This window comes from Pleurodeles waltl, chromosome 6 (assembly GCF_031143425.1).
Source record: "Pleurodeles waltl isolate 20211129_DDA chromosome 6, aPleWal1.hap1.20221129, whole genome shotgun sequence".
Taxonomy (NCBI): Eukaryota; Metazoa; Chordata; class Amphibia; order Caudata; family Salamandridae; genus Pleurodeles; species Pleurodeles waltl.
In genome coordinates, this window is record NC_090445.1 from 966,988,005 (window position 1) to 967,015,701 (window position 27,697).

At 44.3% G+C, this 27,697-nt stretch overlaps 1 protein-coding gene across 1 annotated transcript in view; it reads left to right on the forward strand.

The window, feature by feature from the left end:
* MARCHF5 (membrane associated ring-CH-type finger 5) overlaps positions 1-27,697 on the forward strand; it is a 212,255-nt gene that overhangs the window by 23,896 nt on the left and 160,662 nt on the right. Inside the window, exon 2 of the mRNA XM_069239806.1 lies at positions 19,881-20,083. Within this exon, the coding sequence (XP_069095907.1) occupies positions 19,881-20,083 (203 nt within the window). The remainder of the gene's footprint in view (positions 1-19,880; positions 20,084-27,697) is intronic.

Below are 27,697 nucleotides of genomic sequence, written 5' to 3' on the forward strand. Positions count from 1 at the left end.
TCCTAACAAGAAATCTTGTAAAGTGACTTCCTGTAAAAGGAGACTAAGGTGTTCTTTGACAGCTGCTAAGGTGCGAGAAAGTAAGCACTGTTGGCACAGTTTACCCACACTTTATGTAGTAACGGGAAATGAATGTTGAGCCGAAGCATAGCGAAGGTCTGGCGGGGTTGCTCTGATGCTTCCGGAGGATTTAACAAACCGTGCCCGGCACTCATTTGTGTTTTTTGGCCACAATAACCACCTGCCGGGACTTGAACATGAGGAATTAAAGGTACCATTCCGAACCCATTCAATTGTTCTTCAGTGACATTCAAAATATTTTGGCATTTGTGAAATTTAGCTGGTGTAGGGTTACTGGGCACATTTAATTATTTTACTTTTGCTCACCTCAGTGGGACAGTGTAATTTAAATATATATTTTGTAGAGGAATAAGGCATGCTCTAAGCAAAGCTTCCCTAAACTGTATCTGCCAATCTTTTGTTCCCCAACCACTCTTAAACTCAATTGTGTTTTCCAATACTCATATCCTTCAACAGCAAGCCGGGAAACAAAGGAATCAGAATAAATACATTTTGTGTTGGTTAGCAAAGTTTTCCTCATTCTGAATGGTGACAATTTGAAATAATGACTCAGCAGTTCTAGTGTCATGCCCATTAAAATACGCAAACTTGTCCACATACACTTTGAAACTCCCCACAGGTGGAATTGATCAGTGTTCCCATTGGGTGTAAATATAAACTAATCTTGGAGTACTAGCGTGGTGCAGAAAGTAATGTCTGTAGTGGTGATAACAGAACATTGTCCCATACTTCGCTGTGTTCATATACATGTCTTCACTTTCAAATACAGTATAAATATCCAAGCTCTGAAAGCATGGAAACAACTGTTTTAACATCCCGGTCATCTCAAACAATATCCGGTGTAATAACATCACTCATTGAAATTTTAATCCCTTCCGGAATTGGAACAGCTGAAATGTTCTCAAGGGACAAGTCTCTTCGGACCTTATGGTAAGATAGGTAAGGTGTAAAAATCTCATCCACAGACTTAACGGCAGAGTAAGATAATTACCATTTATTAAGGGAAAGAAGACTGTAACAAAATCAATCCATAGCAGAAAGGCAAGCAATGTCAACAGTATCCACAGATAATACCATGGATAATTTAAGTAATTGTTTTTAAGTCACGTGTACAGCTTACGTTTCCTGGATACAGGTTCAGTTGCAGAAGCAGATGAGTTAGAAGAAAAGTCATCAATGTTGCTAAAATAACCAGAAGCAGTCTGTACAAACACAAGAGCTGGTGGATGGAGCCATTTGTTGTGGTGGTTCATAGTAGATGATGTCATCTGTCTGTGTTGAATTAGAATAATAAAGTTCCGCATCTCTGACGTTTCGTGTCGATTAAATGGTAATGGAAATCAGCAGAAGCTCATTTTCCACTCCCGTACCCCACCCCCTCCTCTCGGAGAGGCAGTTGTAGCATTGGTACTTCCAGAAGCATTGTTTACTGCATGAAGAGGTATATCGTGTTGGGTAGTTGGAGGGGAACTGGTACTACTCACAGAACCTCTTGGTTTACTATGCAGGATCGGCCACATGATGCAATTTGTCGTTATCAATTGAAACAAATCTGTTCTCTTTGGAACCAGGCAGCAGTGGTAGGATGACCATTGTGATACCTTGTATTTCCAGGATTGAAACCGGTGCACTGAATGATGGGCCAAACTCCCTTTTCACAAGCAATCTTTTCACAAACTAGATCCTCCACTTTGGAATCCAGCCTGTAGATGTTGTTGGCAAATCCCTTATTCCCAAGGTGAATCATAGGAAGATGAATTTTCATCACAGAATTGTTGACGCTCCTATAAAACTGTGAACATATGTCAAACGGTGTGTCTGCTGCCACCGCACCAGGGCCGTCAAGATCTGGGACATACATATGTATCCCAAATAGGACCTCATACGGGGTGCGACCTCCCAAGGACCTTCTGGGCAGATTATTTAGTGCTCTCTGGACCCAGTGTTGGTGATGAAGCCAACTATGGCCTGAACCGAATACTCTTGCTGTGAAGGACTGCTTTAAGTCTTGGTTCCTCCTCTCCACAATGCTATTTCCCTTGATAGGGTGAGGAGTAATGGAGCTGAACACCCATCATCTTCTCCATGGTGTCCCTGAATGCCCTAGAGGCAAAAGCAGGGCCCTCGTCCGAGTGGAATGTTGCAACCGCATATGTGCAGATAAACACTTGCAAATCTTTAATAACAGCCTGAACGTCTGCTGACTATTGCAGCCATACCCACAGGAATCTAGAACAGGAATCAGCAACAACTAAAAAGTATTTGTACAGGCCATCAGGTTGTAAGGGACCACGATGGTGCAGGTACATATACTATAAAGTTATTTTGCAAATTAGGAGGGATGTCTGCGGTGGGCGTTTCGATGGATCTTTTAATTTGTTGCCAAATGCCACAACTAAGGACATATTGCTTGGTCTCTTTGTATAGACCTGGCCTCCAAAAGCGTTTGTGTAATACAAATATTGTAGCCCGCATGCCTGTGTGAGCAGAACTGACACCTTCATGTGATGCTTTGATGAGATCTAATCTCTGGTTTTGGTTGGGGATCACATGATCGCCCACCTCTGGAATGGTTGCGAATGTAATGTTTTGGGCACTGAGATGGTAGGAATATTTTGCTGGGTATGCTTTTGTTAAAGGCTTGCCGTCAGCAGAAGCTTTCACAGCCCCCAGCGTCTCATTATCCAACCTCATATGAGAACAAGTTATTGCAGCAACAGAAGCCGTAGCTACTGCAGATTTGGCAGCTTCATCAGCCAAAGTGTTTCCTACAACATGTGCCCCTACACGTTGGTGGCTCAATGTATGTACTACATGAGCGTTTGGTAGTCTGTCCTGAAGATCAGCTACCCTCTCCCCACAAGCTTTTATGTTCAATGGTGTTCCTTTTGGAATCTCTGAAGCCGTTCAGACGCCAGTGATTTAGGTAATCTTTATAGGACTGTACACAATAGTACTAATCACACACAATTAGTGTTGGTTGGTCCGGATCCTTATGTTCAAGTGCTAAGACGAGCCTTAAGCTCAGCCAATTTTGTAGTATCCTATGGTCTGCGTGTAGGTATTTTGAGGTTCGAAGGTACCATCCCTCCTCATCCCACTTATGGCTCCGCAAGAGTCTAAGTATTGACGTTTAGTACCTACAGCTGGACGTTAAGTGTAAATGATAGTTCAGTATTGGGCAAGTGGGCATATATTAGTAGGTGCAGGGTATTCCTGTTCGTATTGGAGGAATTCCTGTGCCTGAAGTTTTGGGTCAAAGATGTAATCAACATCAGTGGCAGCCAGGGAGGTTGCCCATTGAATTCAACATGGATGTAATGCTTTGGCATTGGGAACGCTGGCTTTGGTGACCCCTCAAGTGCTGGCACCGGGATAATGACAATAATGCGTTTCCCTTGGGCAAGTGGCATCTCCATGATGACGGCCATCTGTACAGCAGTCACTATTTTTTCTGTGGGTGCAAAACTTTGTTCTGCGTTTAAGTACAAATGAGATTTGTATGGTATGGGTATGGTGTCGCCCTCATTAAAAGTGACATAGATGAACCCAATTGCACCAGCAATTATTCTGATGACCAAGTTTGTTTTATTGTCATGTGTAAGTGTTCTGCCTCTAGTGTGTTCTGCTGTCCAGTGTCTGCTTGACAAATCTTGACGAATTAGACCATAGAGTGGTTTTATGCCTTCTGCATCATCTGATATGTATGTTCTGCCAAATTTAAAGAAACCGAGCAGTGACTGCAGTTTCTTAATGGTATTTGGAGGTTGACGTTGAGCGCATTATTCTAGAAAGTGCAGGACCTGGCTCTTGCCTTCATCTAATAGCTTTTATCCCAGAAATAGGACACTAAAGAAAGCAATTTAATTTTGTTTTTTAATTTAATTTGTAGCCCTGGGCAGCGAATCCTGGCCTGATGTATGTTGAGGTCGCCATCTGTGAGGTAGATGTCATCCACAGATGTCAAATCCTTAGGATCAATATCTTGTAGTATTGATGTTACACAGGCTGAAAACAACCCTAGACTGTTATTACACCCTGGTAGCAAGCGTCAAAAGCCCTGCTGCGAGCCTAATGAGCTAAAAGTGCTTAGATCGAAACCTTCAGTCGCTAGATTTTGTGAAAAAAAATTGGAACTGTAGTTTTTGCGCACCATGTTGTTAATTAGTGCTGTGTGCATTTTGTGTTGCATATTTGCACGTGACTGTTGTCTGTAGTCTGGCTACTCTGCATGAATGGTCTGGTTTTGCAACGGGGGTGCAGGGCTCAATTACTCCCTGATACTCAAGTTGTGTGAGAATCTCTCTTACTGGAGCTTTAACCTCATATTTAATAGGATATTGTGGTTGAGGCTGTGGTTAGGACCTAATGGGTATTAAATGGTAGGGGGAATCTTTATCCCACCTACATGGTTGTGGTACAGTGCGGGAGCCTGCGCCAGAGCCCAATCAGCAGCATAGGCTTCCTTTTATAACATCTGGAATCAGGACTGAGAGAGAATGCAAAATGACATCTTCTCCTGGTGGGAGCTTGCAGACAAATTCAGGTGGCCAATCTTTTTCTGCCAATAGTATATCACAGTTTAGTTTTTCCCAGATTACTCCAGCGGTGCACTCTATATACCCCTCAATTTGGAAATTTAATTCATAAACCGCCATCTGGTGCAGAGGTGCAATTGTCCGCTGTCTTGACTACAAGAAAGTCATTAGTTGCTGTCGCATCCAGATGATATATAAGAATCTGGTGACATACTGTGACCTCTGCTGCACTGTTCAGCAGAGTCACTGCCCATGTCTTGTTCTTCAACAATGTTCTCACGTGACTAGCATCTTTCATTGAAATTGCAGGCACCTTTTTCTTTTAAATCAGGGTTTTTGTTGAGGAGTTTTGTCCTCTTGTTCAGCGTAAGCTTCTGAGAAATGTTTGAAGTCTTTCTTCGGCTTTGTGTAGTCACTTTGCGTTTCTGATCGTCCCACTCTCTCACTCAGATTATTAGGTGTGTCCTGAAAAGAATGAGAGGGACATGTATTTGTATATTGGTATCTGTCACAAGGTTTTGAAGTTGTTCTATTTCGGACATTATATCTTCTCTCAGAGATCTCCGGTTGCTTAGCTTCTCCTCTCTGACTTCTTCTGACTTTCTTTTGTTTTTGTTTATCTCAATGTTTTTAGAACCCTCTTGTGCATGTTTAATACCTTCCTTAAGGTTGTACTCTAAATTTGTGGTTTAGTTGGTTTGGCCCCAGACTATCCTGTCCTAAACTAGTATAGGTTTCGGAGATAATCTTTGGCGGCTCTTGCTCCTGTTCCTGTTGAGGAATCTCCCAGAGCTGCTGGCGAAATGGCCAACACTGCTGTTTTCCCCTTTAATGTTGCTTAAAATAATTGAGAACACGGTCTCAGAATTGTACATCAGTTTCATCCCCAAGTCCAGGGCCTGGGCTGCCCCGTGTTCATTTTGACTTTGGTTTAATACTTCCGGTAAATTTGCGAGTGTAGGGGTACCATATGTGAGAGTCTAAATTGCGCCAAAGACTGTGTTCCAAGTATAACAGTCCACTTTTGAGGGAAGCATAACAAATGTCAAGCACATTGTGAGAATTATATGTTTGTCTTGGGGCCCTGTATGAGAGAAACACTGCTTCCAGCTGATATGTTTTTTTGTGCAATCCAGAACAAAATCTTTTCCCGATCTGTGGGTGCTTTTCCCATTATTGATTGGATGGTTTCTGGCTTAATTCATGTAATGGCAAATTGATGAACAGCTGGAGCAGCCCTTGCAGGGGCGGTTTTTAAACTCTGCATTACAAAATGTATTAGACATCTATATATTGTTACTAGCTCATTGTAAAGTGTGCGTACTTCAGCTACTGGCATAGTCTGCACATTGGGATGTGTGTGCGCCAAGTGTGGGTCACGTCGGTCCATCATTACTTAAAGTATCTAATCTCATGGTTTGTATTACATGTGGAAAGGACCATTGAACAAGTTTTGATGCTCTTGATAAGAGAGAGGTATTGATAAGCTCTGTACTGTTGTGGTATGTTTCCTATTGTGATTGTGTGAAATGTATCTGTATTTGCATCTTGAAAAATAGACCCAAGAGTAAAATATTTCTGTTCTATATGCGTCATGGGATTCCACGACGAATGTAACTTCCCTCCCCTTCTTCTGTTAAGCCATTAGCTAAAAAACTGCATGAGTGGATGTCTGCAGTTCTCCCAAATATTTATTTTGTTTGCCATATTAACCCCTTCTCTGCCAGGCCTTTTCCCCCTCCTGTGCCGAGCCTTTTTTTGGCTATTTGGGGCAGTTCGCGCTTAGGCCCTCATAACTTTTTGTTCACATAATCTACCCACGCCAAATTTGCGACCTTTTTTTCCAACATCCTAGGGATTCTAGAGGTACCCAGACTTTGTGGGTTCCCCAGAAGGAGGCCAAGAAATTAGCCAAAATACAGTGAAAATTTCGTTTTTAAAAAAAATAAAAATGGGAAAAAGGGGCTGCAGAAGAAGGCTTGTGGTTTTTTTCCCTGAAAATGGCATCAACAAAGGGTTTGCGGTGCTAAAATCACCAGCTTCCCAGCTTTCAGGAACAGGCAGACTTGAATCAGAAAACCCAATTTTTCAACACAATTTTGGCATTTTACTGGGACATACCCCATTTTTATGATTTTTTTTTTTTTGTGCTTTCAGCCTCCTTCCAGTCAGTGACAGAAATGGGCATGAAACCAACATTTCTGAAAAGTAGACAAAATTCTGAATTCAGCAAGGGGTAATTTGTGTAGATCCTACAAGGGTTTCCTACAGAAAATAACAACTGAAAAAGAAAAATATTGAAATTGAGGTAAAAAAACATCAATTTTTCTCTACGTTTTACTCTGTAACTTTTTCCTGCAATGTCAGATTTTCGAAAGCAATATACCGTTACGTCTGCTGGACTCCTCTGGTTGTGGGGATATATAGGGCTTGTAGGTTCATCAAGAACCCTAGGTACCCAGAGCCAATAATTGAGCTGCACCCTGCAGTGAGTTTTCATTCTATACCGGGTATACAGCAATTAATTTGCTGAAATATAAAGAGTGAAAAATAGCTATCAAGAAACCTTTGTATTTCCAAAAAGGGCACAAGATAAGGTGTTGAGGAGCAGTGGTTATTTGCACATCTCTGAATTCCGGGGTGCCCATCCTAGCATGTGAATTACAGGGCATTTCTCAAATAGACGTCTTTTTTTTTTACACACTTATGTTTGGAAGGAAAAAATGTAGAGAAAGACAAGGGGCAATAACACTTGTTTTGCTATTCTGTGTTTCCCCCAAGTCTCCCGATTAAAAATGATACCTCACTTGTGTGGGTAGGCCTAGCGCCTACGACAGGAAATGCCCCAAAACACAACGTGGACACATCCCATTTTTTTACAGAAAACAGAGGTGTTTTTTGCAAAGTGCCTACCTGTAGATTTTGGCCTCTAGCTCAGCCGGCACCTAGGGAAACCTATCAAACCTGTGCATTTTTGAAAACTAGAGACCTAGGGGAATCCAAGATGGGGTGACTTGTGGGGTTCTGACCAGGTTCTGTTACCCAGAATCCTTTGCAAACCTCAAAATTTGGCTTAAAAAAACAAGTTTTTCTCACGTTTCGGTGACAGAAAGTTATGGAATCAGAGAGGAGCCACAAATTTCCATCCACCCAGCGTTCCCCCAAGTCTCCTGATAAAAATGATACCTCACTTGTGTGGGTAGGCCTTGCGCACGCGACAGGATATGGCCCAAAACACAACGTGGACACATCAAATTTTTTCATAGAAAACAGTGCCTACCTGTGGATTTTGGCCTCTAGCTCAGCCGGCCCCGGGGGGGGGGCAGAAATGGTCTAAAATAAATTTGTTCCTCCCCCCCCACCGGAGCGACCCTTGCCTACGGGGTCGCTCCCCCTGCGTGACATTGGTGCCAAAAAAAAATCCCCAGTGCCTAGTGGTTTCTGCCCCAACTGGGGGCAGATCGGCTTAATAACAATAGGCCGATCTGCCCCGGGGGGGGGGAGGGGGGCAGATTGACCTAAAATCGGCCAGGCAGAAATGGTCTAAATACAATTTGGGTCGCTCCCCATCTCTAAAAAAATAAAAAAATAAAAAAAAAAAAAAACTCAAAAAAACAATTTGCCCTGATGCCTAGAGGTTTCTGCCCCGGGGGCAGAAATGGCCTAAAATAAATTTGCCCCCCCCCCGAGCGACCATTGCCTACGGGGTCGCTCCCCCTTCGTGGCATTGGCGTAAAAAAAAAAAAACCCCGGTGCCTAGTGGTTTCTGCCCCCTTGGGGGCAAATTGACCTAAAATCAGCCAATCTGTCCCCAAGGGGGCAGAAATGGTCAAAATACAATTTTGCCCCCCAGGGGAGCGACCCTTGCCTAATGGGTTGCTCCCCATCTCTCAAAAAAAAAAAAAAACTAAAAAAAAAAATTTGCCCTGGCGCCTAGAGGGGGGGCAGATCGGCCTAATAACAATAGGCCGATCTGCCCCCTGGGGGTTGGGGCAGAAATGGCCTAAAATAAATTTGCCCCCCAACTCCCCCTCCCGGGGAGCAACCCTTGCCTACAAGGTCGATCCCCTTGCGTGACGGCGCAAAAAAAAGATCCCTGGTTGCTAGTGGTTTCTGCCCCACTAGGGGGCAGATTGACCTAAAATCGGCCGATCTGGCCCCAAAGCGGGCAGAAATGGCATATATACAATTTGCCCCTCCAGGGGAGCGGCCCTTGTCCAAGGGGTCGCTCCCCATCTGTAAAACAAAAAATCCCTGGTGTCTAGTGGTTTCTGTCCCCCTTGGGGGCAGATTGGCCTCATCAAAATAGAAAAAAAAAAAAATGATCCCCGGTGCCTAGAGGTTTCTGCCCCAGAGAGGGGGGGGGGGGTGCAGAAAAAGCCTTCCCAAAAAAATGCCCCCCCCTGGGAGCGACCTGTGCCCAAGGGGTCGCTCCCTTATGTCCATAAAAAAAAAAAAAAAATCCCTGGTGTCTAGTGGGGTTTCAAAAGCCGGATTGCAAGCAATCCGGCTTTTGAAACCCTGGGAGAGACTTCAAAGGGAAGGAAATAAATTTCCTTCCCTTTGAAGCCTCTCCGGGCCTCCCCCACGTGATTGAAAGAGAAATGCTGAGCATTTCTCTTTCAATCACGCTGGAAGCAGAGCTTCCAGCGCGATGGGGGAGACCCAGTGACAAATCAGCTCGCCCACTGACGTCACAGGGTGGGGGTTGGAGGGGTCGGGGTGGAAGGGGAAGGGCTTCCCCTTCCATCCCTGACTTGTGGCTAGCGCTCCCTCTGGGCTCTGTGACCGGGACGTAATAGTTACGTTCTGGGCACAGCAGCACTGTGCCTCAGGACGTAACCATTACGTCCTGGGCACAGAACCGGTTAAAGAATAGGTATCTGAGTTGGGAATGCCAACGGGAGAAAAATCATTTCCAGCTTGAACAACCTACAGCCTAGATAGGTGCTCCCTATTCAGCTGAGGAGGCTTGTCCCTAAGACCACAGACGTCGCCTTGTGATGGTACTTATGGTACTTCAGTGTGTGTAGGACAGAGATACTCGGAAGACCTTTGAAATTAGTTCCTACACCATCGTTGGTGGCGCCCTATCATAAGCACTCTCGTGTCTCAACAAGATGGCTGGATTTGGTGCAGCAGTACCTCTGCTTGTAGGTGATTGAGTCCAGTTGGAAGCTGTCGACCCAACCCTCCCGGCTCTCTAGCAGCACCTCACCCAAACGGTAAAGGTGATTTGTGGCAGGCTAGTGCAAGGAACGCTGAAGACCCCTCAGGGAGATTGTGCAAACTAGCCTTACCCCTTTCTCTTTAAAATACAAGTCTCTAACACACACACAGACAAGAAAGGATAGTTTTCAATATGTTTACTGAGAAGACTGCAATCTACGATAAAATGCATGCGCTGCAATGATTAGGCTAGTGTGAAATAACAAAATTGGAATTGTGAAGTTTAGATATGTAAAGATGAACAACCCCAACATATTACAATAAACATGAATATATAATTCCTTCCTAAAGCCTGTTCTCAAGCCTTTAGTGAGAGCATGGCAGTGTAAGCCCAATCGGTCTGTACAGTCTGCATGAGAAGCATCCCCCCACCCCTGTTACCTTAGAACAAGGGCAGGCCTTCAGATCAGGCTCCGTTGAGACATACAGGCTGAGGTCAGCTACAATCTGACGTGATGTGGGTATGTACCCAAGTGTTAGACTGTTTGTACAATATGGCAGCAATACAAAAATAGTATCCTGCATTCTTTGCATTCTGTTTTTACCACCCAGGGCAGAAGAACACGATGAAAATATGCCATGCATAACACTGATAGTGACGCTCTTGCAGAGTTGCAGCTGTTTATGAAAATAAAAACATTTCCGTTAAAACAAGCTGCGCTAAAATGAATAAAATTGAATAAATAAAAACGGAGCATATTAACTGGGTGAAAGGGCACAGGCCGCAAGCCTAAGCTAAGCCAAGTGCTGTACCTAGTCAAGGAGCTAAAATGGACCCACAACCATGCTGCTGTTCAGGACATAAATTCTAGTCTGCATTGTGATACAGGTGATGCTGGTTGTCTTGTAAAAATGTTTTCAGACTTTTTTTCCGTGGAGTAGACACAAAACGCCAATACAAATAAACATTGCAGCCATCATGGACACAAAGACCTATTGCAGAACCTGATGTTGATGAGATGTCTTGTGTAGCTCCCACTGGATGGGGGCAAATCCCCCCCCAAAAAAAACAGTAACAAAGATTACACTGTTCAAATCACAGTAGGTGCTACCTTGGACGTCCAGGCCTACCTCACTCCGAAACCACCAGTGCACACCCAACAAGAGCAACACTACAATTGTTGGTTGTAATAAATTGTTAAGTATTGGCACATCCTGGTTAGACAAGGAGAGGTGTATGGATTCACTACTTCGAACTCCCTTCAGGAAGGTTTCCAGCACCAGGAGAGTTTCCCGGACATCTTCAGCTCACTCACGGAGGCATGAGTGCCATGCTGGGTAGATCTTTTTGTATGAAGACTGAATCATCCATGTCCACGCTATTTCTGTTGGAGACTTGATCTGGGTGCAGTTGTGATAGACACCTTTTTCCAAGACTGGGCTATGGAGAGTGGTTTTGCTTTTCCCTGGCTCTTTATCAGCACCAGAATAACAGCAGTAGGTAGTCAGGAGGCAGAACGTGACCATCATCCTGTAACACAGGTGTGGAGATCTCAGATATGGTATCAAGTTCTGATGGAATTTTCCAGTCCATCTTCCCAAGTTTCCTGAACTTTTAAGAAATCCTTTGTGATCGAACCTCAAGATAGTGGATGACAGGCGACTCCATCTCATGATAGGGAGGATTACTGGGATTGTTAGGTGATCCCAGAACTTTCTAAAGAGACTGTCAGTCTCATCCAGTGAGCATGAACCAAGAGCATAGTCAAATGATACACGTTTGCATTGAAATCTGTGTCAGCGAGAAAGACCCCAGGAGATGGTATGTTTGGGTCTGGGGCGTTTCCTCTTTTTAAGGGCGAGCACAAAGCGCTCCATCCCCTGATGTAATCTCTCTTTGGGCTTCTAACCACGCCCATGTCACGTCAGTCCCTTACATTGGTTCGTGGGCTTGCCTTTTAAAATCTGCTTGCTTTTTTTTTGTTAAAAAGGCATGCATACATCATGCCGTTTCCGGTGTTAAGCTCTCCTCGAGCGCACCGACTAACGACTGGAAACATACGAGGTGCCATGTTTTCTGTATGGTTTCTGGGCTACCTTTTCTCTTTATTTAGCAGCATGACTGCGCTCTCTTTTTTTTCTTCTTCACCCCCCTCCCCCCCATATATGTCGAAGGAAAGACCAGTTAGGAGTTTACAATGTTAATAGCTCTAACTCTGCGAAATGTGAGACCCGTTGTATTGCAAATGCTTGTTTTAGATCAACTGTTCAGACCCCAGGACTTTACTCGACATGCCAATCCATTCCTGTTCCTCATCTTGGAAATTTTTGTTGTTGGTGCCAGCATTAAAAATTGCAGGGACATGGATTAGCCAGGCTTCTTCAGTAATGCTTGATTCCAGATGGTCTTTCTTGGCTCCTAGACCATCTCATATTTTTACCCAGACGGCCCTCGTATCATTTTTCATGGCAGCTAGTTTATTTTCTGATGGATACAACTACCTGTGGATTCCTCACCTTATGAATTCTCCCAGTGCACCAGCATTTGACGGAAATTTTCTTCCTAGCTCTCCACGTTGACGAGGCCCTCACAATTTCACTGCTCCACACGTGACTTCGTCTGATGTCATCATGGCAATAAGTCCTCGCTGACGTCAGTTCCTTTTTTTCCGTGCCTTTGACGTTAACGTTTTTTTCCTACCTCTTGAACAGTTACTGTTTCAAGGAATTGTTGTTGAGCGGTACACTGTCTCCACTGAAAAAAATCGCGATTTAAGCCTTGTTACGAGCGCGGGGTTGCATGTCGGTGACAGATCTTCATGAGAATTGCTTGTGGTGGCTGTGCTCGGACCACGATGTGGAGGGATGCGTGACCTGCTAGGGGATGAACCCGAAGGCCTTGGAGGAGCGAGAGGCCTCTAAGCTCTTGTTGGCAAAAGCTACGAAGGAGAAAAGGGGTCATTGAAGATCAAAGACGAGAGGTATTTCTTCGCATAAGTCCTCGAGGTCACATTAGAAGCGACGCCGGCACGAATCTCAACGCCGTTCTTCCAGGGATTGGTCTCTGTCTCGGTCCCTTCTGAGACGGTGCCGTGTGGTGGGGGAGATAAGTCCTACAGGGACTCCTCAGCCTCAGAGTCCACAGGATTCTCCGGTGCTGACTTTGATAGAGGTCTCGGAGTCCCCGGTGAACCCTACAGCTCAGTTTTCTCCTTTGCCCACTCATGGTCAGGAGTCTGTGTGCAGGCATCGGAGTCAGTTCAGACGCCTCAGGAGGAGCAGAGGTTTCCTGCCTTCCTGACTCTGATGCAATGTTTAGCATTTTTAACAGCTGGTGCGCCTGCTGGTCCCACGGGTCCGTTAGCATTCATGCTGGGTTCGCAGGTGCTGTACAAGCAGGCGCAGTTTGTACTCTTCTATCCGGGTGAAGGTGACCCACAGTGTCTCCCCATCCTCTCCTCCGCCGTAGCGTCCATTTGTTTTGAAACTGGCGTCGTTGAAGTTGGCTAATTCTGTCAAAGCCGCGCTTGTAGTCTAGACTGAGGTCGAGAAGAAGGGCCTTGAGGCTCTTGGAGGAGCAGGAGTATCGGCAACAGCTGTTGGAGGAAGGAGAAATTCTGGACCCTATGGGTGAATTTCAGGGCTTAGACTCTGCAACTGGCTTGGCTACATCCCCTGAGTGGTATTTTTCATCCCCTGGTAAGCTCACAGCAAAGGTAGCATCTTACCACAGTGTAATAAGAAAGGCTGCTGAGTTTTTGGACCTTCCTTTGCCGGCATCAGAGGCGAAGACCAACATTTTAACTAAGGTGTTACATCCATCGGCTGCCTCTTCTGAGCCTCTTCTCCCTTGATGCCCTTACTGTGCCCATTCTGGACATTTGGAGGAGGCCTGTCACAACTCCAGCGGTTTTCAGGAGTGTGGCTAGGAGTTACAGAGTTGCTCCAGGGGATCCGCAGTTTCTGTCACAGCCTCCATTGCCTGAGGGCTTGGTGGTGCAAGCCTCTTGTCCTGCGAGGTCTGCTCGTGGTTCGTTCCCTGTGACACCTTCAGATAGGGAGCCAAAGCATATGGAGCAAACAGCTAAAAAGGTCTTCTCCTGCAATATGTCATTGAAGTCTCTAAATGCTACGTGTATGCTGGGGAGGTGTATCCATGCCCTGGTGGACTCGGCAAGAGCTGTTGTGCCAAGATTGCTTCAGGATGAGCAGGGACAGTTTGATGGACTCCCGTTGGACAGTCAAGCGGCAGCCAAGCAAGTTATTCAGTCTGGCTTGGACACTGCAGATTCGGTTGCCAGGGCGATGGGCAACCAGGAGGCATGCCTGACTCAGGGCTTCTGGTTTCTCCACTGATGTTCAGGCTACTCCTCTGGACCTTCCTTTTGATGGTGAGAAGTTGTTTGGGTCCAAAGCAGAATCTGCTTTGGAACCATTTAAAGACAGCAGGGCTACCGCAAAGTCTTTGGGACTCCAAGCTTCATTGTCTACACTCTTTAGGTTGTTTAGAACATTCAGGGGTATTGGCTGAGAGTCCTGTTTCCATGGAAGGCCACAAACCAGTGTTTAGCAGCCTGCTAACACTCTCTTATAGATCTTATAGAGGTCGGGGGAGGGTTAGGATGCAAGGAGCCACTCAGCAGCCTTCAGCTTCACCCTATTCCTCTGGGGGAGCCCATCATGGAAAGCAGCCCTAGTTTTCTCTTCATTTTACATCATGTTTCTCCCGTAGAGGAAATGTTATCTCATTTTCTCCACGAGTGGGAGTTAATCACATCAGACTCTTGGGTGCTGAATATTGTGGGGAAAGGTTATGCCCTTCCCTTTTGGGAGTTTCCCCTTCCCATCCCTCCCTGTCATTTATTTTGCACAGAAGATAATCTCCTGTTGTTTCAGCAGGAGGTGCAGGTCCCTTTTGTTAAAGGGTGCAGTGGAGTTGGTTCCAGAGCAGGAGAAGGGTCAGGGATATTATTATTCAAGGTTTTTCCTCATTCCCAAGAAGAATGTCGATTGAGGCCTATCCTGGATCTGAGGATTTGAATTGGTTCCTCAAACAGGAGAAGTTCAAACTGTTGACCCTAGTACAGGTGCTTCTTGCTTAGAACAAGGAAGACTGGATGGTGTCCATTGACTTGCAGGATGCTTATTTTCATATCCCCATTCTAAAGTCGCACAGGTAGTATCTCCGGTTTGTGGCAGGGTCGCAACACTACCAGTTTATGGTCCTTCCTTTTGGTCTTACTTCAGCAGCTCGAGCCTTCACAAAGGTGATGGCAGTGGTTGCAGCGGACCTCAGAAGGAAGAGAATGTCTGCATTCCCTGACCTGGACAATTGTCTGATCAAAGCTAGGCCCTCAGAGCTTGTGCTGCATCACTTGCAAGTGATAACCCAGTTGTTGTTCAACCTGGGCTTTACAGTAAATGTGCCTAAATCTCACCTGGAGCCCTCCCAGCGCCTCCTGTTCTTGGGGGCAGTACTGGACACAACATTGAATCAGGCCTTCTCTCCTCCTCAGAGGATTCAGGACATTCAGGTGTTGATTCCAATGTTTCAGAATGGGGCGGTTGTTCCACTCCTCAAGGTTCTATGTCTGCTCGGTCTGTTAGCTTCAAGCATTCTGTTGGTCACTCCTGCACGTTGGCACATAGAGGCTCTCCAGTGGTGCCTCCGCAAGCAGTGGTTTCAACACAAGAAGAGTCGATAACGATCTCCAGAGACGCTGCAGTGGATCTTTGATAATGGGCTGTGGATGGCAACCTTTCCCAAGGAAGGCTGTTTTGTCTACCACCTCCGGTGGCTAAGGTCATAACTGATGCTTCCACTCTATGGAGCTCATCTGGGGAACCTGGAGATCAAAGGTCACTGGTCTCCAGTGGAATAGATGTTTCACATAAATTTGTTAGAATTACGGGTAATATGTCTGGCTCTCAAGGCCTTCCTCCCGTCCCTTCGGGGTCAGTCAGTTCAAGTCTTGACAGACAACACTACAGCAATGTGGTACATCAACAAGCAGGGAGGAGCAGGGTCGTACCTTCTCTGCAGAGAGGCTCTGGTCCTGGACACATGACCATCGGATTTGCATAGTGGCAAACCATGTGGCCAGAGTTCTCAACATACACGTGGACAGTCTCAGTTGGCATTTCTCAGCTGATCACGAGTGGCCTCTCCATCCAGACCTGGTTCTTCACATTTTCCGGATGTGGGGGTTTCCACAGATACACCTGTTTGGCACTCAGGAGAATTTAATGTGGAGTTGGTGTGATGTGTTACAATCTGGAGGTCACCTATTTTTTTACAATGCTATCCCCTAATTTAGCCGTTGGCCACTTGTGTACTTTCTCATAGAGGTTTTGACCTTCTCCTGTGTATATAAAAATTTGCCTGGTTGGGCATGTTTTTATAGGTAAGATATACTGGTTTAATGAGTGCTGATATCTCACACACTGCCTGTCATTCTGCAGCCTCCAGTATCCGGTGCAGGGAGCGTTGGGGGATGCATTTCAGATGTCTTGGTGCGACCAGTTGCTTTATGTGTTTCTCCCCCCCCCCCATAACTTTTGATTCCTCGAGTTTTGAGGAAGATTCGCCAAGATCGGGCTCAAGTCATTTTAATAGCCCCAGATTGGCCAAGAAGGGTGTGGTACACAGACCTTCTTCAACTCCCTCTGTGCCTGCCTGCTCCATCTCCCTTACGGGATAGACCTCCTCTCGCAGTCGCAGGTTCTACACCCCCACCTACAGAGCCTGCACCTACATGCCTGGAGATTGAACGGGGCAATCTGAGTTCCTTTTCTCTCCCTCCAGAAGTGGTGTATGTTATCTTATCGGCCAGGCGACACTCCACCAAGACTGTCTGCGAACAGATGGGCAAAATTTGTTACTTGGTGTGGAGAGAGGCGAATTGATCCCTTAAAGGCCCATTTGTCTAATATTTTGCTTTTTGCCCTTTCCTTGGCACAGAAAGGTTGTGCAGTTGCGACTGTGAAGGGTTATTTGGCAGTGCTGTCTGCCTTTCTTTGCCTTCCTTATCCGCCTTCCTTGTTTAAGTCCCCTATAGTTGTTAGGTTCCTTAAAGGCTTGGTTAACAAGTTTCCTCCCACTCCGTTTGTCATGCCTCAGTGGGATCACCGTTTGAGCCTACACATTCTTGCCCGTTGAGGCTTTTAGTTTTAAAAACAGTTTTCCTAACGGCTATCACGTCAGATAGACGTGTGAGTGAGTTTCAGGCTCTTAGTGTGAAACCTCCTTTTACAACCTTTCATGCTGACAAGGTGGTGCTGAGAACCAGGGCGGCTTTCCTTCCTAAAGTGGTCACTCCCTTTCATATGGGCCAGTCTATAACACTCTCGTCCTTTTACCCTCCTCCCCATCCATCGAATGAGGAGGAAAGACTTCATTGCTTGGATCCAAGAAGGGTTCTGAGTTTCTACATTGAGAGAAGAGACTTTCGAGTTGATCAACTTTTCGTTGGATATGTGGGCAAGATGAAGGGTAGAGCTGTCCACAAGAGAACTCTTTCTAGGTGGGTCATTCTTTGCGTAAAGATTTGTTAGTTGCTAGCAAAAAAGGTTCCTCCTGAAGGTATTCGGTCCCATTCCACCAGGGCTAAGTCTGCCACTCCGGCCTTGGCTAGATGTGTCCCAGTTGTTGAAATTTGTAAGGCCGCAACTTGGGCTTCCCTCCACACTTTCGCAAAGCATTATTGCTTGGACTCGGAAGTTAGGAGGGACGGCCAGTTTGCACGTTCTGTTTTGCAGGATTTCTTGGTTTGACCAGTAAGGCACCCACCTCCGAGTGCGTGACAGCTTTGGGATTCTATTCATAAGGTGAGAAATCCACAGGTAGTCATATCCATCAGAAGAACAAGTTACTTACCTTCGGTAACGCTTTTTTGGTGGATACAGTAGCTACCTGTGGATTCATCAGGCCCACCCGCCTCCCCGTTGCCTGTCTGGTCATACCAAGACTTTTTATTATAAATGTATATATGTTTTTGGTGTTTCTATGTAAACTGATATTGTGGTTTATGTTTGTATTTTGATTGGTATATATTGTTCTTGTGAGGTCGGTATTCACATGTTCGCCTCGAAGGCATGTAAAAAATGGTGAAACTGACGTCCGCACGCTGGCGAGGACATCTTATTGCCACAATGATGTCAGACGGAGTCAGGTGCGGAGCTGTGTGATTGTGACATCCTTGTCGATGTGGAAAGCTAGGAAGAAAATAACCGTTGAATGCTGGCACATTGGGAGAATTCATAAGGTGAGGAATCCACTGGTAGCTACTGTATCAAGCAGAAAAAGCATTACTGAAGATAAGTAACTTGTTCATTTAGCCACTTTGCATTCATATTGTCAGCCTTTTTCTTCTTAAGTTACGTCTTATTGCTAGATATTGTCTCTTGCTGAGTTGCTGTGAACCAGGGTTTGAAGCTTCATTTTTTTGATCTTTCAATCTTTGTCAAATCCTCTGTCACTGAGGCTGGTATTAGTTTTAGTTTGCTTCTTAAAAGTAAATATTCTAGAAACAATTGGGCTTAATGCATTCAGTCTTTTGACATACCAAGATAGTTTATCATTCTCTGTTTGACCTTCCAAGATGGATAATTGAAGGGTGAAAAGGGATGGTTGAGCTTTCCATCCTATCAGGTTTGACTCAAGATTGGGGTTCCATCTCATCCTTATGTGTACTCCAAGAGCCCAGGAAGTTTTCAAATTTTGGATTTCTCTTAGTTTGATGTGTTTATTATGTTTGAAATCTAGCGTCAAAGGGTTGTAGTTGCTTTCTAACCTCTGCTGTACATGGAGGTTTTCAAAATCTTCTGAATCTGCTGCCTTCAATAGGTTGTAATCAATTACAGATTGGTCCATTCGAGCATTGTGCGTCAGTACATTGTTGTTATTTACATAGAAATTTCATGCTGATATTAGGCCGTCATTTGAGCAGGCTGGGACTAGACACTTACCTTCTATGACTGCATTTGGAAAAGCGTGGCTTAGCGTCAAGATCTCATGTGATGCGTTAAATTTGATTGATTCCTCATGAACTCCCCATTTACCAGTCTTGAAGTTAAAGTTGACACATGTTGAGATATGTATATGGCTTATTTCTGGCACAATTGTTTTAATACACACTAAAGGTTTTAGAAATCTGACATCTTTTTCTGCTGCACGTATTTATTTATTACCCTTAATGTGGAGTTGGTGTTATGTTACGATCTGGAGGTCACCTATTTTTTTTACAGTGCCATCCCCTAATTTAGCCGTTGGCCACTTATGTACTTTTTTTCTCAGAGAGGTTCTGTCCTCCTTCTTTGTATATACAAATTTGCCTAGTTGGGCATGTTTTTGTAGGTAAGATATACTGGTTTAATGAGTGCTGATATCTCACACACATGCAGAGAAATTCTGCCTTTTATGAGTTAGTAGGTCTCCGCAATTCCATCTACCATCCCATACGTAACAAAAATGGAAGTGTTGTTAATATAATACCACACAACACAAGTGGATTATTGATGTTGGATATCACATGTTTATGTAAGAGTGGAGGTTAAGATTCACAAATCAGCCCTTCAAAACTCATCTTTTGGCCTGTTAAGGTCCATTAACTCTTGTTGCAATTACTGTGTTTAGTTAGCAGATGATTAGACATATGGCTTTGAGGTACTTTGGGCAGCTGCAATGGTACATCTCCTCAGGATGTTCCCAATCTGTAGTCAAAATGTTCTCTAATCTCGTCTTTTTTTGTTAAGCGAATATCAAATCCAATTTAATTTAATGATTGAATGCTTGGGAAGTGCTGCAGTTCCATATGGTATGCTCACCAGCTGTTAAATAAAAAGTATTGTGACATTCAACGTAAGGTATTTATTTCTACATATATATCTGTGCCCTCTACTTGAAAAAAACAATTGCTTAACTCTGTGATGAATATAATTAAGGTAGAGCAAGTGTCATCATGATTGGAGCCCACGTTTAACTTTTGGAAAAATACTTATTCCTTCAATTTCTTAGTTCATGACCTTGGAAAAGTATTTTCTTAGTTTTAATTCTTTCAATGACAACATTGCTTTTTTCTTTATAACTTTTAGAAGTTGCTGGGTATGTTTTGCTACTGATGAAGATGACCGAACAGCAGAGTGGGTGAGACCTTGCAGGTGCAGAGGATCTACTAAATGGGTTCACCAGGCGTGTCTACAACGTTGGGTAGATGAAAAGCAGAGGGGAAACAGTACCGCCCGTGTTGCATGCCCTCAGTGCAATGCAGAATATTTAATAGTGTTTCCAAAGTTGGGTAAGTTTAAAATTATATTTTAATCTTTGTTCTTTACATTTTGTAACTAATTTGTTTCTAAAATGATAGGTATCTCTATCTCTGTCAAGGTTTGAGATTGACAGAGGTGATAATTCGAGGCAGGTCACGGTGGATGGGGCAGTTGTTATGGCCATGCATTAAATTAATCCTGACCCCCTGATAAACTCTTGTCCAGTGATTTTCATTTTTAAATCGTGTTTTTGGATCATTAGAGAAGTAATTTAGCTTGGGCAGACCTTGCTGATCTGGGCCAGATTTTTCAGGACAACAGTTTTAAAAATGACGGATGTGTTGCAGTGATGATGTAATAGTTCAGGAACCATAAGACCTATATGCTTCATTTTGATGTCAAAATACAGGTTTTGGGGTTCAGGTAGTCTTATAGAGATAGAAAATAACTCCTCAGAGCAACCTTTCCTCCATTTTCAAAATGGCAGCTAGGATATAGGAAGAAGAGACATATATAGTTATGAAACAAATAATAATGGCTTTTTATCCATTTATGTATAAACCAAACAATGTTTATGGTCTGAATGTGGAAAAATAATAATGTTTATCTCTCCTCTTTTAGACGCATTTTCATATTTCACTTTATTTGTTGTGGTAATCACTCCTGGTACATTTTCAGAATGTTGAACATTTGGGAAGAGGAAAATCAACAGGGGCATTTTTTTGTAGCACAGATGTTGCAAGTACATGTACTTGTAAGATCTGTGAGAAGAGTCTTTAGAAATTTCGTAGGTTTTAGCCCCCCATCAATATCTTTCCAACTAAATTCAGACTGCTCTTTCTCTACTTGCACATGATCCAAAACATTTACACGTTTTCTGATCAAGTAGAACTTCTTTTAATGTCCATGTATAGAATATTACGTCAGTGGACGGTCACTTAGTGGGACATAATTCTTGAACTCACTGTACCGAAGATCGTCAAGTATGTGACAGTCAGAACTTGTTTTTCACACGTCTTTAAAGTCCCGTTCTTCTGTCTCAGCATACCCTTCTCAAAACTTCACAGGTTCAGTAGTTAAGGCAACATCACAAAATAAAATGATTGATGGAGTGTTGAAACCTTTCTAACAATCATCACCAGTCACAGATCTGGGTTTAATCCATTGTTATTTTGCTCGCCACGTCACCCCAGTTTGGACCCAGTCATATGCAAATCAGTCTTGACCCTGTTCCCCATGGGAGATTTCAGCCTCAATAAGTACATAGTCTATATCACATCCACTAAGATAACTTCCTACACACCGCAACGCAACTTTTGTCACGTGGACAATGCCCATCATTAGATAAAGATGGTCAAATTGTACTGGATTGCTCATAAAAATGTCAGCTACATACAAGAAAACACCTTCATCGCAGAAAATTGACAGAATAGGCTGGTCTTCAAGCTGCACACGCACATTTTGGATTTGTCTTTTTAGCTCTATTTAGACTGTTGGATTGTTTGTGACTGGAGATGGTATTACTGGTAAAAACCTAACCTTCACAATGGGACGGTGTTCTAGATCAGAGCATGAATTCCAGTCTACGCAGGAACTGGCTTTTCTTCATCCCTCAGTCCGGACTGAATAAGCGTTATGATACAGTCAGTTAAATCAGCTTGGTGGACCCCACAACATGTCCACATCCACTTTAAAACTTTCTGGTAGATTGGGACGTGTTGATGGCTTGTAGTGATTTTGCACATATTGGCAAGGCAGCTTGGTTATAAGTTTGCAGCGTTGTTTGTTTATGACTACACCTGACACAGCTTGTTTTCCAGCAGCTACTTCATTGGTGCAGTCTTGAAAAAGCACCACAGCAGTATTGTGTGCTGGATGTTCTAAAGAAGAGTGGTCTTCAAAATCAAACTGAACAAGCGCAACCATTGTAAATCCTTACCTGGTAAAGTGACTTTAAAGTGGTGTGCTGTCGGCATTCCCAAGATTTAACAGCATGAGCTGCTAAAAAGTTTCAGCTCTGTACTGTATCATTATAACTTATTGATATATCAATCCTATTCAGTGAAGTGATTAGCTCTCTACCTTTCCACTTGTCATAGATTGCATGGGCAGTAAACATGTGTAGCGCAGTTCTCTGTTTGCCGTGATGTAGTTCATAAAACATGATTTGGAAAAGACAGTACATTTTCACCGCATAAGCCTGTCGGTTCATAGGATTGTCTTCCACTTCTTCCCTTATATCTTTAAAGCCATCATCAGTGTTGTCGGCTTCTGATCTGAACTCAATAACTTTAGTTTGTAACAGTTTTGCTTTACTGATATTAAGCAATGATGTAAAAAAAATGTTCGACAAAACCAGCCATTCTTGTTGACTCCCATGATTTGCGGAGCTCTTGGGCTTCACAAAATTTGTCATTAAGTCCACGATCTAAATCTTTCAGAACATTTCTTAAAATAGTTCCTGCTGATTTGACTGCATCCTGTGATCTTATTTTGACAGCAAGAACTTCAGGAATCAAATCAACTGCGAACATTCTAACTGATTCATTGTTTTTGTTAGACTGACAAAAACAAATTGTCATTGTACATTCTCACCAGAAAAATAATAATTTCATTGTTATGAATCAGTACAGTTCTATCAATGTTGACCATTATTTCTCTGATCTCACGGACTGTGAACCTGTAGCCAGCACTAGAGTGGCTTTAAAACCTGGTTTGCTTTTTCAAAGAATACAAACTTAACTGACGGCTGACTGTTATGTTGCTGCTAGGAGCTCATCGTACATTCATGTTTTCGATCGTTTGCACACATGCAGTTCAGGTGGGCATACAGATCCGCTGCAAATACATTCACCTCGCTCTTTACATCAGCTACTCTGCTGAAAACATCATCTTGGAAGAAACTAGCTGCAGATAAAAACATGTTTGCCCTTTGCGATTCACCTACCCTGTGCTTTGTTCTTTCGTCAGTTCCTTTGGCTTTTGTTCTGGCTAAACCACAGATAACACATAGAAAATCGATGGCTATCCCTCGCCGACCTCCGACAACTCATCAGAAAACAGAGGATCTTCAAAGTGGATGGGCACTGGGTTTGGTTGTCGTTGCTTTTTCAGAAGAGTCAGATGTTTGTTGTGATTAGCTGGTTTCTGCTAAATTATTTTTTGCAGGTTTTTTTTTCTTATATTGTATATGCCTTGTAGCACTTGCTGTTACAATGATAAAATATTTGATCCTCTTCAACCATCAGTTTCAATCTTTTGTGAACTTCATCTTGCTGTATTTCTGCAGCATCGCAAACTCTCTTCCGCCCAGCCTAAGTTGATGTTAGCTCTTCTTTTGGATTACTTTGGCAATTAACACATTTTTCTTAGTTGAAGGAGTCCTCAGATTTTGTAGTCGCCAACACTTTATCTCACCTGCTTCGCTCTTGTTTATGAACAAATGAAGTATATAGGTCTCACGGTTCTTGAAATATGACATCATCACTGCAACACATCTGCCATTTTTGAAAATGGCATCCAGAAAGAAATCTGCCTGATTAGCACGATCTACCCAATCAAAATTACTTCTCTATTCATACAGAAAGGCAAATCAAAAATGAAAATCTCTGGACAACAATTTTTTTTTCACGGAGGTCTATCAAGGGGACAGGACTAACTTTTTTCAGAATTAAGTATTGACATGATTTACCATAAAATGTATGCTTAATGTAGGAGGCTGGCTCGGTGAATGGTGCACACCTATGGTGTGGAACCCTATAATGAGTCCAGGCAGCCCTTAGTGAGCGTGAATAGGTGTCCAGATAGCAGAAGCTGTCTTGGGGTAGCTGAGGCGAGCAGCTAAAGCTTATCCAGGAGGAGTGTAAAACGCTTTCAGTGCCACAGTAGTCATACAATAACTTAGTCACAAGAAAGAACCACAAAAGTGTTGCAGGAATAAAGGATACTATATTACTGCAATGTTACTAAATTGAAATTGGTATATGTCCCTTTGGAGATAGTACATACAATTATACATATAAAATAACCAGCAAAAATAGCATTAAAAATATACAGGGCCCTAGGGGAGGGCCGAGGCATATACTAAAAATGTGAAAGTGAAACTCCAACCAAGGTAAGTGTGGTAGAGGTAAGTACAGTAGGCAACTCCACCACCCAGTTGTCCTATAGGCTAACATAGAAAGGAGTGGTTGGAGTTTGTGGAATTCATAACTCTGCGGACCCCAAGGAAACCAGGAGGTTGGATGGGACAGTATCAGTACCCCAGGATACCCCGAAGACAGGAGTACCTACCCCAGGGACCCAGATGCAGAGGGGAGAAGGTACTCTCTCAGAAGCCTGGCATGCCTTGGATAGTCCAGCTGCTGTCACGACCCGTGGACCAGGCTGGTGGATTCCAGGGACATATTCTGGATGTGGAGGACCTGCAAAGGAAGGGGACAGAGTTCAGCACCGTAGGGGGTGCCCAGGTGGCAAACCCACCCTCCTGAAGATGAAGCTCCTGCAAGAAGTCGTCCATGGGAGGGGTCCAGGAGTCAGTTAAGATCCCAGGAGTCACCTACGAACTGTCTCTTGACGGTCACCGGATTGCAGGAGGATCAGTGACCAGCTAGGTCACCAACAAGCCCTTGCAAGGTCAAATAGATGCAAAAAAGAAGTTTGCTAAGTTGTGGGGACCAGCCAGGTCTAGGAAATTCTACCCAGGAGGAGGAGTGAGAGCTGTCCCTCAGCACCCAAGAAGGCCAACAGAAGTCAATGGAGCACCCACGATTGACCCATAGGCGCTGGACACGGAGTCACAAGGAGGCTTTACCAGCCCAATTAAGCAGAAGTCCCACGTCGCAGGAGTTTCAGGACAGGAGCTGATCTTTGGTTTGCTGAGTGTGGGGGGGCCGGGCTTTATTGGAGGCACAACATCTCCTAGAGGAAGAGTCAACAAGCCTTGGCAAATGCAAGTCAGGGTACATAGGGGAGCCATTCCAGTGGCAGGAGCAAGGACATACAGTCTCACAGCTTGGATAAATTACAAGCAGGACCCAGATGAGGCCACAGACCCACCACCTGTGTTGCAGTATCTTTGAATTTCCAGAGAAAGCAGACCCACCAACCGGTCGATGTCTTGAGGTGCCTGCTGTTGCAGGGGAGTGACTCCTTCACTCCAAGGGAGATTCCTTTTGCTTCCTGTTGCAAGCAGAGTCCTTGTGACCCTGGAGGATGCACAGCCTTGGATGTTGTAGAATTCTTGCAGGATCTGGAGAAACAATGTTGCATTGAGAGTCTTCACACCAGAAGTAGTCTTGTTCGGTTCCAGGCGGAGTCCAGCAGCGGTTACAGAGGCCAGGGGCAGAAGATGTTTTGCAGAGAGTTCCTTGTAGAGTGTTGTTTGACGAATCTGAGGACCCACCCGCGAGGAAGCCCTTAAATACCTCTAAAAGGGGGTTGGTCACTCCCTGCAGTGTCCTACCTATTAGAGGAGGCCAGGGACGTCACCTGACAGGCCTAACCAACCAGATGCTCCCAGGGGCCTCTGCCCATCTTATTTTCAAGATAGCAGAATCAAGTGGCCACTGTGGTCACTGCCCTGTCCTTTTATGTAGTTGTGTGCCTTTTAAAGCAATCTGGTGGTGCTCAGAGGCCACCCCACCCCAGCCCTAGACACCGAATATACAGAGAGGTGGTCACACTTCTCCTTTGCAGGAAATCCTTTGTTTGCTCCTCCGGCCTGAGCCTTGCTCATCAGCAGAAGGGCAGAAAAGTGTCTGGGGTCAGCAGCAGCGTGGGTTGGCAGCTGTACCTTGTAAGGCTGCACTGGCAGAACTGGAGGACCCCCCAAGGGAACCCCCAGAGTATACATGGTATCGTGCAACTAACACTGGAATCAGTGTAGTTGCATGATTCCAACATGTTTGATAATAAACATGACTGGTTTTGGTGAATCTATTATGTAGTTGACCACTCATGTTGACCAGTGCCCACTATATACCTTAAGTTGGCTTCCCTGCACCTGCAAAGCCCAGAATGGGGTCTAGGGTTTGCAGGGGTGTGTCTGCTCATGCAGGGCACATTCACACTTAGAACCATACACCCTGCCCTTGGGCTGAAGGGCCTACCTTGGGGTGACTTACAGGGACAAGAGTGCAGTGACCATGATATAACGGGGAACTGTACATCTGAAGTGAAAGGTGCATGCACCATTTCACACAGGCTGCAATGGCAGGCCTGTAGTCACCGGTTGCATAGGCTCCCATGGGAGGCATAATACATGCTTCAGCCCATTGGTTTCCCCTGGTGTACCAATGCCCTGGGTACCTAAGTTCCATATATATCAGGGATTTACAGGGGTACTCCTGTTTGCCAATTGTGGGGTATAAAAGTTGCTTACCAACTAAACTTAGGGCAGAGAAAACTCCTGGTTAGCAGGATCCCAGTGTACTACAATCAGAATACACTGACGCCACATAGTTACCCCTTTTCTATGTGTAGGAAAGTCCCTTGTTCTCACATGGTTACCACCCCCCTCCCCCACACCTTTTGCCTGTTGCTTAGGCCGTTTTCACTGTGTTCCTGTTAAGCAGGACCTCAGTGATTGTGCTCTTTCCCCTAAATTTGGTTGTCTGGGTACCCTTCATGGCAGGCCTGCAGTCATAGTTTGCATGGGCTGTTATGGGTAACAAAATACATGCTGCAGCCCATAGGGGTCTCCTGGTGTACCAGTGCCCTAGGTACCTAAGTAACTTATACTAGGGTCTTGCGTGGGTGTGCCAGTATGCCAATTGTGGGTGTGAATGGTAGCCAACAACTAACTTTAGGGGAGAGAGCACTGTGACTGAGGTCCCTGGTTAGCAGGATCCCAGTAAACTACAGTCCAAGCACACTACAGTCCAAGCACACGGACATCTGGCACAAAGAGGGGGTAACCATGCCAGAAAGACTGCACTTTCCTACACTTAACAATTATTAAATATATTACAAAATATTCCAGTGCTTGGATGTTGCATTTCAGGATGAGACTTTGGACTCCAAATGGACATCTTCACCTTTCGCTGAGGGGGATTTTACTTGATACAAACATACAAATTCTTTGTTGGGCTGTTCCACAAAAGGTTCACATAGTTACGCATTGCACCGGTCACTTACACCACTACCTGATAGACTTTACTTGGGCAAGGCAACACATTGCTGCTTTACTGCATCCAAATTTCTTTTCCTGTGTTTTTCTTTATTGAGGTTTTCAAAATAATATAGAGAAACACAAGTAGCGCAGCAGCCCATAGCAGCATGTTATACAGAGTAAGAGTTAGAACATTTGTGATTAAGTGCAAGGGAATATCGTGAATCTTGGCATGGAGAACAAGCGTGAAGCAGCATCACTGACATAAATAGCTGCAAAAATAGGCATAGGATTCATCATAATTTCCCCCAAAATATCCTACCTAGATCTATTGTGCAGCATCTGGGTCCGTTTTGAAAAACAAATAATCTTATGGAAAATTACCAATAATGATTCAAGGAGGCCTGAAATCAGCCTACCTTACTGTTGATTCAGAAAGACACTTACAAAATGTACACACAAGTCATTTTCCCCCTGGTTCATCAAGTCATGATTTTTCCACTATCATAGTTTTGAGCCTGTGCCACTCCGT